Source organism: Equus caballus, chromosome 27 (assembly GCF_041296265.1).
Source record: "Equus caballus isolate H_3958 breed thoroughbred chromosome 27, TB-T2T, whole genome shotgun sequence".
NCBI lineage: Eukaryota > Metazoa > Chordata > Mammalia > Perissodactyla > Equidae > Equus > Equus caballus.
Genome location: NC_091710.1, coordinates 23,718,224 through 23,731,723, shown reverse-complemented (window position 1 = coordinate 23,731,723; position 13,500 = coordinate 23,718,224). Strand labels below are relative to the sequence as shown.

The 13,500-nt window shown below is 33.5% G+C and overlaps 1 protein-coding gene across 42 annotated transcripts in view; it reads right to left on the bottom strand.

The window, feature by feature from the left end:
- LOC100630731 (disintegrin and metalloproteinase domain-containing protein 5) overlaps window positions 1–13,500 on the bottom strand; it is a 212,597-nt gene that overhangs the window by 142,792 nt on the left and 56,305 nt on the right. For all 42 annotated transcript variants that reach the window (XR_011433233.1, XR_011433232.1, XR_011433234.1 and 39 more), the window contains 2 exons: window positions 9,116–9,252; window positions 4,934–5,117 (listed from right to left, as the gene is read on the bottom strand). Coding sequence is in view for 18 of the 42 variants with exons in the window: in XM_070253015.1 (XP_070109116.1) it covers window positions 4,934–5,117; window positions 9,116–9,252 (321 nt within the window). In the remaining 24 variants the exon portion in view is untranslated. The remainder of the gene's footprint in view (window positions 1–4,933; window positions 5,118–9,115; window positions 9,253–13,500) is intronic.

Here is a 13,500-nt window from a genome sequence, read left to right as displayed (position 1 = left end):
ACTAGTGAGTATGATGATAGTTGTAGGGTTTTCAGAGAGGTACTTTATTAGAGAGAGGAGGTTCTCTTCTACTCCTTGAGTTCTGAGAGAGGTTATAATGAATTGGCGCTAAATTTTCTCAAATGATTTTTTTCTCAACTATTCTGTTGTTATGGTGACTTACATTGAATGACTTGCATATGTTAAAACAATCTTGTATTCTTGTGATAAACCCTATTTGATCAAGACTTATTAAACTATTTATATGTTGTTCACGAGGAATATTGGTGTGACTTTCTTTTCTTTTAATTTTCCTGTCTAGTTTTGACTTCAGACCAATACTCACTTTCTGAAATGAGTTGCAAAATGCCTCTTTAATCTATTATCAGAAGATCCATGTATAATGGCATTATTTCTTCCATATATGTTTGATAAAATTCACTAGTGAAGTAATATGAATTTGGAGTTACTTTTTGAAAATATGTTAATTACAAATTTAATTTCTTCACTAAATATAGACCTGTTCAAATTTTCTCTTCTTATATCATTTGTGATAATCTGAGTCTTTTAAGAAACTTGCCAATTTTACCTAAGTTGAAAAATTTATTTTTGTAGTTTTTAATATTTCTTATTTTTAATGTATGTAGAATATGTAGCAATGTGCCCTCTTTCATTCCTGATACTATTAGTTTTTGTCTCATTTTTCTTTCATCAGCACAGCGAGAGGTTTATTAAGTATATTGATTTTTTCCAAAGCACCAGTTTTTATTTTCATTGATTTTCATTCTCTGGTTTCTACCTCACTGATTTTTGCTTTTATCTTTATCACTACTTCCTTCTATTTATTTTGCATTTAATTTAGACTAATATTCTAGTTCCCTAAAGTAGCATTCTAAATAATTTATTTCAGATGTTTTTTATTCTCTATTATAAGCATTTAAAGCTTTATAGTTTACTCAAAACACTGTGTTAAGTGAATCTCATAGGTTTTGACATGTTTTCATTTGCATACTGTTAAAATATATTCTAATTGCCTCTGTGATTTCTTCTTTGAGTCATGGGCCATTAAGAAGTGATAGCTTATTTTCCAAATATTTGGGGGCTTTTCAAGATATCTTATTATTCTTGATTTCTAATTTAATTCTCAATGCAAAATAACTATGTTGAGATTGACTTCATGGCTCAGAATATACTCTATCTTGATGAATATGCCAAGTGCACTTGAAAAGAATGTTTTTATTTAGTTCTTAAATATAGTATCCAGTAAATATCAATTATATTAAGGTGGTTGATAGTATTGTTCAGGTCTTCTAGATCCTTACTCACTTTTTGTCTAGTTGTTCTATCAACTGCTGAGAGATCCAAAGTAAACCTCCAAATACAATAGTGGATTCTCCCATTTCTCCCTTTAGTTTTATCAGTGATTGCTTCATGAAATTTGAAGATCTAATATGTGTATGTGTTTGTGTGTAAATATGATACATTTTTATAAATTTAAATGTATATTTATTGTTGTTATATCTTTATATATTTACCTTTTTATCATTTTAAAAGATTAGTATATCTGTGTGTTTACTCTTTATACTAATATAGTCACTACAGCTCTTTTATATTTACTGTTTGCTTATTATACCCTTTTCCATTCTTTTTTTTTTTTTTTTTTTTTTACCTTACAGGGCATTTGGGCTTAAAATGTATCTTTTACAGATAGCATGTAATTGATTCTTGATTTTTATCTAGTCTGACAATCTGTGCCTTTTGATCAGTGTTTTGCCTATTTACATTTAATATAATTATTAATATGTGTGTATTTCAATTTGTCATTTTGCTGTTTGTTTCCTATTTGCCTTGTCTTATTTTTGTTCCAGATTCTTCCTTTCTTGCCTTATTTTGTGTTTGAAGTATGTCCAGTATTTCATTTTGACTTCACTATTGGTTTTTTAGCTATATCACTTTGCATATTTTTTTAATATTTGCTCTAGTATTTACAGTAAGTATTTTTAAAGTACATAATGCACTTAGAGTTAATACTTATTTTTTTCAGGTAAATTATGGAAACTCTGCAATATTTAATTCAATTTACCCTTCCATCTTTAGTGCTATCATTGTTACTGTATAGACGTAGCTATACAGATACACATAAGTAGATATACACGTACATGTGTATGTATATATGTATTTCTGTCTATATGTATATACACATATGTACATATATACATATGTGTGTATATGTACACAAATATACACATATCTATGTACATATGTATGCATATTTATATGTGCATGTGTATGTGTATTTATGTATGAATGCATAGTATATAAGTGTGTATATATATTTACCTATGTGTACATGTATATAGCATAGCCAAATAAAGAGCAGAAAAGAGAAAACATACACATACTTATTGATATTTACCCACATATTTAGCATTTCTTGTGCTCATCTTTCTTTCTGTAGATCAATCATCTTCTGCCTTGGCTTTCAGCCTGAAAAATTTCAAATTCTTTGAATTTTTTGTTGGGCAAGTTACTGGTGACATATTCTCTCAGCTTTTGCTTAACTGAGAATAACTTTATTTGGTTCCATTTTACAGGATAATTTCTTTGGGTATAGAGTTTTTGGTCGTTGATTTTTTTTTCTTTCAGCACTTTTGTCATTCGAAAGTCTACTGACCTCCATTATTTGTGATAAGAAGTCAGCTAGATTTTGTATCATTGCACCGTATATCTAATGTGTCTATTTTTAGGCTGCAATGAAGGTTTTCTTTTATATTGGGGCTTTGGGAGGTTTTACTTTGCTGTGTATAGAATTGGTTTTCTTTGTGTCTATCTGCTTGTAGTTATCTGAGTGTCTCAGATATGTAAATAAATGTTTTTCTTCAAATATAGAAAACAGTAAGCATTATTCCTAAAAATATTTTGTTTCTGCCACACTTCTCTTTTCTTTATCTTGAAATCCAATTACAGGTATATTGGGCTACTTAACACTTCCTGTCAAGTCCCTGAGGTTTTGATCATTTTTCTTCAACTTTTTTTCTCTCTGCTCTATAGATTATATAATTCTTATTGTTCTACTGTCAGGTTCATTGATTCTTTCTTCTGATATCTCTTATCTGCTTTTGGGCTCATCCAATGAATTTTTCATTTCAGTTATTGTACTTTTCACTTCTAGACTTTAAGTTTATATGTTTTTATAGTCATTTATCTGTTGAGATCCCAAACTATTCACTCATTATATTAATTTTTCCTTAAATTATTTGAGCATAATTTCCTTTAATTCTCTAAAAACATTCAAAATAACTACTGTGAAGTCTTCATCTGCTAAATACAATATCTTGGACTTCTCAGAGTCAGTTTCCCTTAACTGCCCATTTTCCTGAATGTTGTTCACACTTTCCTGTTTCTCGGAATGTCTAGTAATTTTTGGTTAATAAGTTAGACATTATAGATGAAATGATATAATGACTGTATCCAGCTGTGCCCTTCTGGAGATTTGCTTTCCTTGCAGGGAATTAAGTTGCCTGGGAATAAACTGTAAACTTTGTCTCCCCCACAGTGTGCAGCAGCTATCTCTGCTCAACTCATACGGCTGCCAGCCACTGAATTTTTGGCTTGATTCCCTGATATAATGTAGCATTCAGCTGAGGATTTAGGCAGAGATAGCACTTAGATTTCAGAATACAATCTTCTGTAGTTTCATTGTTTCTGAAGATTCCCTTTAATTTCCAATTGCAGTTCCCGTCTCAGGTCTATATTCTGATATCTGAAACCAATAAGCCATCAGATTTCTGCTGCCTGAGTTGCATGTAGTTGGGAAATATTCTCTAAAAAAACCCCATGAAACTCACAGAGCTCCCCTGGTACACGTGTGTCTTTCAAGAGCCTCACCCTTCTTTTCTGCCCCATGGAGTATTTCTGGTCCATGCATATGTATACGGTTAATAATCAGATTTTAGGACTTAAACTTTCACAATTCTCTCACTTTCAGGATTTTCTCCTTAACTTTCTAGTGGCTCTCATCTCTGAACTCTGTTCTCTGCCACATTGAGCCAGGAGGGCTGCAGTTTTCCACAGCCATTTAATTTGGCCACAGCTGTGGAGGTGGAGGAGCACCCTTAGGCTAGAAAGACATAATTTCACAATTCTTACCTATTCCAGCTGCAGTTTTTTAAGAGTAAATTCTCCTCTGGCTTCTTTCTTCTATTAGATGTGTTCTGATGCCATTTAATAATATATATATGTAGCATATGTAAATATATATATTTGTATATAATATACATTTTTTATATTTTAATTTATATGTATATATAATATATTCCATATTTTACAAGTACCATCTCTGACAGTTTCCATATGACTACTTCACTTTGTTGTCAACACCTTGTCTATCATCTCTCATCTTTGTTTTGATTTGATCTTAGTTCTATATTTTTTCAAGTACTTTTTTAGCAGTGTCTTTATTAAATGTGTTCTTAAACTCGTCTATAGTTTTATATTTTCTACAAGTGACATAATTAATTTTCAAATATTTTTAATTGGCATCACCTGTCAATACAAAACATTTTCTCCCTATTTTAGCAAACTATGCATTTTGCCATCCCATTGGTAATAGTCTATAGTCTTTAGATGTTCTCGTCTGTTTTTGTTACTGCTTATTATTAAAGGTAAACTTCTTCAACTCCTTAGACACTGTTTGTGAAAACTAATTATAAATTTGGAGCTGAAGTATACACTAAAGAAAGTCAGAAGGTAATATCTGAGGACATTGAAACATTATTTAAAGAACCTTTGCTCTGCACTTCAAAAAATAGCAAACAGGAGACTTAAAGGCTTCCATATTCCTCAAAGTTGTTTATAAAATTCATTTTCCTAAAAGACAAGGTCTTTACCATCTTTCCCAACTACTATACACATATATAGGAAATGAAAAATCTTTGAAAAACTTTCTACTAACCTCAAGAGTGCCACAGTCACATTGTTCACCTGCTTCCAAGACTCCATTGCCACATACCCTCCTCTGTTTGTAAACTGGTGTATCAGGAAGGATATTATGAAGACACTTAAGGCCAGAATGTGAAGCAAAATGTTTAAAGTCATCCAAGCTACAGGTACTAAAGTCCTTTGCACCCCCAGAGTACCTAAAATATCAAAAAACATTAGTATGACAAACATTACTGCTGTAGATCTTTGCATTTCACCAAATGTATGCTATTTTGAAGAGAGACTTAAAGAGCCTTATTATTCATGGAAACAATAAGCACACTTATAAAAACACTGATTGCATTGCTAACATGTTTTAAGACATTTTTTACATTTCATCAAGAAAATTCTTGTAATGAAAATTAAAAATTCCAAAACCTTTTTATTGCTACCCATCTTGTTTAAACAAGACGTATTATTTATCTATCCTATGACCTTTATTAAGTCTTTAAACATAGGAACTGTGTTATTCTTGTTTACCTTCCCAGTGCCAAACAACAGAATCTTACATTTTTGGCCTCAGTGTTTAATATACTTTTTATCCACTTATATCCTTTTTGTACTTTTTCTGTAAATACTGATATGAACACGTCTGTATTAACTTTAGTAGCATATTTTAGAGCTTTTGCTCTCCAGAATTAAACATTTTTCAAATGAAAGTCTGTTATTTGAAGCACACTATGGGAGAGGCCACAGGAGTGCCTACTCTGACGGAGTGAGGGCTGTTCGCACTTTGGTAGCACCTCAGCATCCAACTGAAACACTAGAAAGAATATGATTTAAGAGTAAAGACTATGCCCTAGACCAGGAGGTGACAAACCTTTTCTGTAAAGGGTCAGATAATAAATATTCTAGGCTTATATGTAATATACTCCATTGCAACTACTCAGCTCTGCCATTGTAGTGCAAAAGCAGCCATAAACAATATTCAAACCAATAAACCTGGCCATATTTCAATAAAATTTTACTTACAAAACAAGCAGCCAGCCAAATTTGGTCTATGAATTGTTGTTGGTTGACCTCTGCCTTATACTAAAATCTACTCTATATCAATTTTAACAGAGCCTAAATTCAAGTTCTGACAAGATACCCAGAGGGGAATGAGTTGGGAAGTTCAGTCCTGCCAATTTAGAGGGATCCTGAAATACCTTGAGTTTTCCATAGATCCACACTAACAAAGCATAAAAGCAAGCATATAAAAATCAAAATGATTAGCCAATAAATGAATTACCTGGTAGAAAAATAATCAATGACTTTCAGAGGAAGGTAGGGGAATCCACGCTCTCTATTCTGTTATCAACAATATCCAATATGCTAATAACAATAATGGACATATAAAGAAATAAGAAAATGTGATCTATAGTCAATAAGAAAAGCAGCTAATAGAAATCAACACTGAGATGGCAAAGGTAATAGGTTTGGCATACAGATAGTTAAAAGTAGCCACTGCAAATATACTTAAATAATTAAAGAAAAATGTTTAAATAAGTCAGAGAAATTACTGTCTTACAATTCTAGAGCAAATAAAACTAATTGTAAATAGAAATCAGATCAGTGGTTGTCTGGGGCAAGAGAGGAAAGTAGAAGGAGAGGCAAGGGTCACAAAGAAACTTTCTGTGGAGATAGAAATGTTGCATAGCCTGACTGACACTGTGGTTCAGAGATTTAGTTATATTTGTCAAACGTCATAAACTCATACACTTAAAGTGTATGAATTTCATTGTGGACAAATCATACCTCAATAAAGTTGATTTTTTATAAAGTATATAAATAAAACACTCAAAAAGATGGTGAAATAATATTCTCTGAGAAATGATTTATCACAGGGGAGAAGAAATAAATTTAGTTATTATCTACTTTTGTGCCTTTACAAAAATTGAGGATATCATGGATTCAATAATCAAAGGATAAAGTGAAATAATGACAAAATATACTGAGCTGATTAAGTCATTATTGGCAACATATTTACTGAGCAATTTTCTAGGATAACTGGTATGTAGTAAAAAGTAGACCAAGTACCTGTTGAGGGCAAAAAGTATGAACATCAGAAAATAAATATGTGAAATAAGTCAGATAGTTATTAGAATGATGAAGAAAAATAAAACAACATAACATACACGGGAATAAAAGATACTATTTTAGAAGAGAAGACATTTATTTTTAAAAAAAAATACTGTAGCTAACATCATACTTATCATGAAAAACTGAACGCTTTTCCCATAAGATTGGTAACAAGGCAAGAATATCCACTTTCACCACATCAGTTCACATTGGACTGAAGTTATTTCAAGTGCAATTAAGCAAGAAAAAGGAATTTCATGCAAATAGATAGAAAGGAAAAAATAAAACTGTTCTTATTCATGCATGACAAAATCTTGTTTGTAGAAGATCTTAAGGAATCAACAAACAAAATCTCCTGGAACTTCTAATGAGTTTAGCAAGTTTGCAGCACAGAAAGTTCACATACAAAAATCAATTATATTTCTAAGTACTAGCAATGAAGAATCTGAAAATGAAATTAAGAAAACAATTCTATGCATAAGAGCAAAAGAAAATAATAAAATGCTTAAGGATAAATTTAACAAAACAAGTACAAAACATGTAAACTGTAAAATATAATACATTGCTGAGAAAAATTTTAAAAGACCTAAGTAATTAAGACATATGCCATATTCAAGTATCAAAAGACTCAATATTGTTAAGATGCTGATTCTCCCAAAATTTAACTATGCAATTGAATAATGCAATATTTATCAAAATCACAGGAGTTTTCATAAAAATTGGAAAGCTGATAATAAAATGTATATGAAAATGCAAAGGACCTAGAACAGCCAAAACTATTTTGGAAAAGATGAAAAAACTTGGGGACTTGCACTACCTGATTTCAAAATTCAATATAAAGCTACAGTAATAAAGACAGTATGCTTTTCCACAAGGGTAGGCATACAGGTTAATGACACAAAATAGAGATTCCAATAAAAATCCACGCATTTATGTTCAATCTATTTTTTGACAAAGTTGCCAAGGCAATTAAGCGGGGGAAAGGATGAGTCTTTTCAACAAGAGGTATTGGAATACTTGGAAATCCGCATAGCCAAAATAAAAATAAACTTAAGTATACACAATAAACTAAAAATGGATCATAAAACTGCATATAACAGCTATAAAACCATGATGCATAAAAGAAAACAACTGATAAACTGTACGTCATCAAAAGTAAAAACATTTTCTAAAAAAGGCGCTATATGGAGGAAATATTTGGAAGTAGTGTACCTGATAAAGGACTCACAGCAAGAATATATAAATAATTCTGACAACTCAATAAGAGCATGAAAATCTCAATCTTTATTTACAAAAACGAACAAAAGTTTTGAATAGGCTCTTCACCAAAGAAGATATACAAAACTATTAAGCATGAAAATATGTTCAATATCATTAGCCTCTAGGGAAACGCAGATTAAAACCAATATGAGATAAAACTACATACCCACTAAAATGATTCAGATTAAACATACTGAGCATACAAAGTCTTGGTGCTAATGTGAAACCACCAGGACTGGCTATATAATTTGTGGGAAACAATGAAAAATGGAAACCCAGGGCCCCTTGCTTATAAAGTAGGGGGAAAGTATTATTTATGATACTAAAATAAAAAGTTTTTTCCTTTCTTCAGCAATTTTTCTCTCTCAATGGGTCGTAGTATCATTTATTTGCAATTTAATGTATTTCAAGATAAAAATTTTTAATTTAAATTATTAACACGAATTGTACTATTCATCCTTATACTGAACGATGCAGTTTTAAATGCAAATACCAAAGCATTTAACTTATCAGAATCACTAAAACTATATAACTCACATCATCTGTCCCTAGAGGGTACCTTCAATCCAGCCAGAAGAGAAAAATACAAGCCAGACTCTGGAAGATTAGGAAGGAAGAAGAGTGTTTGCCCAGGGATGAAGAGGCCTGGGGGAGTGTCGGGACTATTTTGGCGTGTGTTCCATCTGCACTTGAAAAGAATGTGTATTCTGAAGTAGTTGGGCACAGTGTTCTATAACTGTCATTTACTTTAGTTTGGTTAACAGAAGTGTAAAAGTTCCTGATGAAAATATTTTTAAAAAGGAATATATACATTTAACAAAGAACATTGTCTTACACTGCATCTGGTGACATTGTGCAAATATCTCCTGAACAATAGCAGCCGTCAGCATCATCATAACTCAACCCCAGATTAAAGCCGAGCAACTGCACAACACTGACAGTGTACGACTCCAAGGACAAGCCCTCGGGATACTAAACATAAGGAAAATTTAAAAAAAAGAGTTAGCTAAGAATCCTATCCAGTTATAAAGAAGACAATATTTACTATAATCAAACATTAGTACATAAAAGTTATGTTTAACTTATGATTGCATCTAAGACACCTTGTAGATACAACTGGAGTAGAGTTATATAGGCATTTGGATGTTAGACATTAAACACAGATGAGTAAACACACACTTTAATTTTGAAATACTTAATGACAATACCAGCTATCTTAGCAAATCTAATAGAGTCTTAAATCTCACATTGTATTGCTTCTTTGAATTATTTTAAACAAAATACCTTTAATCTTTTATTTTAATAATCAATTCTACATTCTCTTAATAGTAGGCAGCCTCTAAAATGGATGCCAATGATCCCTGCCTTCTCATATGTAGGTCTTCACGTAGTCCCACTCCATTGAGTGGAAGGTGGACTTGCCTCTCATCAACTGAATATAGAAGAAGTGATGGGTCATCATTTCCAAGACAGGTTATAAAAAGACTGACGTCTTGGATTCTGTGTCTCACTCTCTGTTGCTCTTTCTGGGGGAAGCCAGTTACTACGTCATGAAGTAGGCCTAAGGAGAGGTCCACATGGGTGAACTTGGACAGATTTTCTAAAGTCAGCCAACAGCCACAAGACTGAGCTTGGAAGCAAATCCTCACATGCTAACCCTTGAGGTAAATAAAGACTCATTATATATGAGGCCCTTTTGTTATGTCTCCCATATCTTTATAATTTTTTTTTATCTTGCTCTATCTCATAAGGGCTGGAGGCCAGATCCAATTTGCATACTCTCCTGAGATCTGCTAACCATAGATTTTCCCATGGCCTAGGCAGCAGCTAATCTGATATGAGACCAATTTGAGCCTAAACTCCCACCATCACAGACATAAAACCATCAAGTGCAGCTGCTTGAAAGTGGCCCAGCAGCATGGGTTACAAACAGCAAGCTCAGGAAATACACTAGAATCTCTAATGTCAAAGTAAGAAAACCAATACATTTCCTCCATCCAATTTGTGCCATAGGAGAGGCAGTCCTTGAGCAGGCCTAGGGTGGAGGTTTTAGAGTCTGAGGTGAAGACATCTTAATGACTGTTGGTCTCATTGTAATTGGTCTAGGTTCTTTCATTGGTTTGCAATCTGAAGGTCCAATCCTCCAAGTAAGTCATTGCTTCAACCAGACAATGGCAAATGCTGAGGCCCACGTGCCACTGAGTTTGGCTTACACAAATCTTACAACCCAAAGACCTCACCAGCTTGCCTGTCACCAAGCAAACTAACAACTGTGACAAGGGGCCCATAGTAACTGGCCAAATTAAAGGGTCTGTATACAGCTTATTCTGTACCCCCAACCTCAGACATAGACACTTTAAATGACAAACAATCTGACACCCTGATTAACAATGTACACCCAAATGAAGTCATACAATTTAAAATGTATTTATAGAAGAACCCTTCTCATCATCTAATAGGGCAAAATCTGAAACTGTTGGGTGCTTTTAGATCCAATCATGCCTCATTTGGGCTTGAAATTTGCCAGTCAGCCTCGGGCACAGATGCCAACATCACTTTTGCTAGCTATGCACCCACAAGCCCCTTGAGTTAAAAGCTATTTATAAGTCCCATGCCCAACATTGCCTTCAAATTACACAAGTGCCTCAGCATTATTATAATACCTCAGTCACACAAACAAGACCTACATTAACTTAAGTGGGTATCAAGTTGAAAATAACACCCTAGTTCCACATCCCAAACGACACTGTCCTGGCCCAGGAAGTCACTGCTAGAGATGACATCACCTCAGATGATGTCACACCAGCCCAAGACGTCCATGTTAGAGATGACTCTGCATCCCACACTGGAGACAACTTCACTTCAGACACTAAAACCTCCACCCCAGGCCTGCTCATGGACTGCCTCTCCTACAGCATAAATTAGATAGAGGAAATTTATTGGTTTTCTTTCTTTGATATTAGAGAATCTATTGCATTTCCAGAGCTTGCTGTCTGTGTAGCACATGATGCTAGCATACTTTTGTTCTCTATCAAAACATATATCTCTACACTCCATGTCTAAAGAGAAATCTGGTCAAGGTTACTACTACCTGTGCCATTCTAAAAACTAATGGAGATCATTGCTTTCCCTAGAAGTCATCTACTTCATGGCAGTGAGCCTCTGTGTCCCTGGGGAGAGGACCATTCACTCCTCAGTGCCTTCTCCTCCAACTCCCCCTCCAGTTTTCTACCACAACCTCCCACCTGTGTCTCTGATTGTGACTACCACATCCACCTCTTCCCTTTGGTTACACACAAAAATACCACTAATCTTTACATATACCCTACCAAACTATCAGTTGATACTCTCCAACAACATAAATTACCTGACTTGCCACCTTGACTCAAGAAATACACCAGGACATTATTGGCAAACACATACACAAACACACACACACACACACACACACACACACACACACACACACACAATTTTTAACACAAGTTACAACTCCACCAATATACTGTTAGAGACCCCAGAAATTTCAGATTTCCTTGCTAATGCCATATAAATGGAGAATTTAGTTATGGGCTGGCATACAAGGATTCCTTATACTTCTACTTGTGTTTCTCCTTTTTCTTCTCATAATAAATGTTTTCTACGCTGTTTAGCACAACTTATGAGCTACTTTCTAAAAGTCTGCTCTTTTATTATCCCTGAGGTTTGATAATATGTCAAAGCATAACGGGGCTAATTGTATCAACGATGCCTTTTATTTTCTGTATTCTGATGCTTTGATATCTGGGGCCTTGCCAGCCCTTGAGGATTGCCCCTCCTAGGGTTACCCAATACTTTGAGATAGTGAATGACTCACTTGCAAGTGCACCTTTCATATGCAAACCAATCAACCCAGAGCCCATATACCCTACCACACCTCCTTCATTGGGTTCACATACTCCAGGCCTCTATCCAAAGATATCTTCCTCTAAGATCAGGAAAAAGACAAAAATGCCCACTCTTGTCACTTTTATTCAACATAGTATTGTAAGACCTAGCCAGAGCAATTAGACAACACAAAGAAATGAAAGGCATCAAAATTGGTAAGGAAGAAGTAAGACTGTCACTATTTGCAGATGACATGATTTTATATATAGAAAATCCTAGAACTCCACCAAAAACTACTAGAACTAATAAATCAGTAAAGTTATTGGATGCAAAATCAATATTCAAAATTCTGTTGTGTTTTGATACATTAATAATGAACTATCAGAAAGAGAAATTAGGAGGACAATCTCATTTACAATTGCATTAAAAAGAAAAAATACATAGGAATAAATTTAACTAAGGAGATGAAAGTCCTATACACTGAAAACTATAAGATATTGATAAAAAGGAACTGAAGAAGACACAAATAAATTGAAAGATGTTTCATGTTCATGGTTTGGAAGAATTAATATTGTTAAAATGTCCACACTACCCAAAGCCATATAGAGTCAATGCAATCCCTATCAAAATTCCAATTGAATTTTTCACAAAAAAAGAACAATCAATCCAAAAATTTGTATGGTCCCAGAAAAGACTCCAAATAGCTAAAGCAATTTTGAGAAAGAACAACAAAGCTGGAGGCATAATGCTCCCTGATTTCAAACTGTATTACAAAGAGGCAGTAATTAAAGTAGTATTACATTCTGTAACTATTTATGGTGATGGGTGTTAACTAGACTTCTTGTGGTGATCATTTGACAATATATACAAATATCAAATCATTATTTTGTACAACTGGAGCTAACATAATGTTGTATATCACTTATACCTATAAAAATATTTTTGAAAAACCAGTATTGTACTGGAATAAAATCAGACACATGGAACAATGGAACATAACAGAGATTCCAGAAATAAACTCACACATATATGGTCAATTAATTATGACAAAGGAGCCAAGAATATATAGTTGGGGTAAGGACAGTCTCTTCACCAAAGGTGCTGGGAAAACTGGATATCCACATGCAAAAGAATGAAATGAAACTGGACCACTATCTTATGCCATACACAAGAATTAACTCAAAATGGATTAATGACTTGAATATAAGACCTGAAACCATAAAATTTGTAGAAGAAAATACCAGCAGTAAGCTCCTTGACATTGATCTTGGTGATGATTTTCTTGGATCCGGCTCCAAAAGCAAAGGCAAGAAAAGCAAAAATAAATAAGTGGGACTACAACAAACTAAAAGC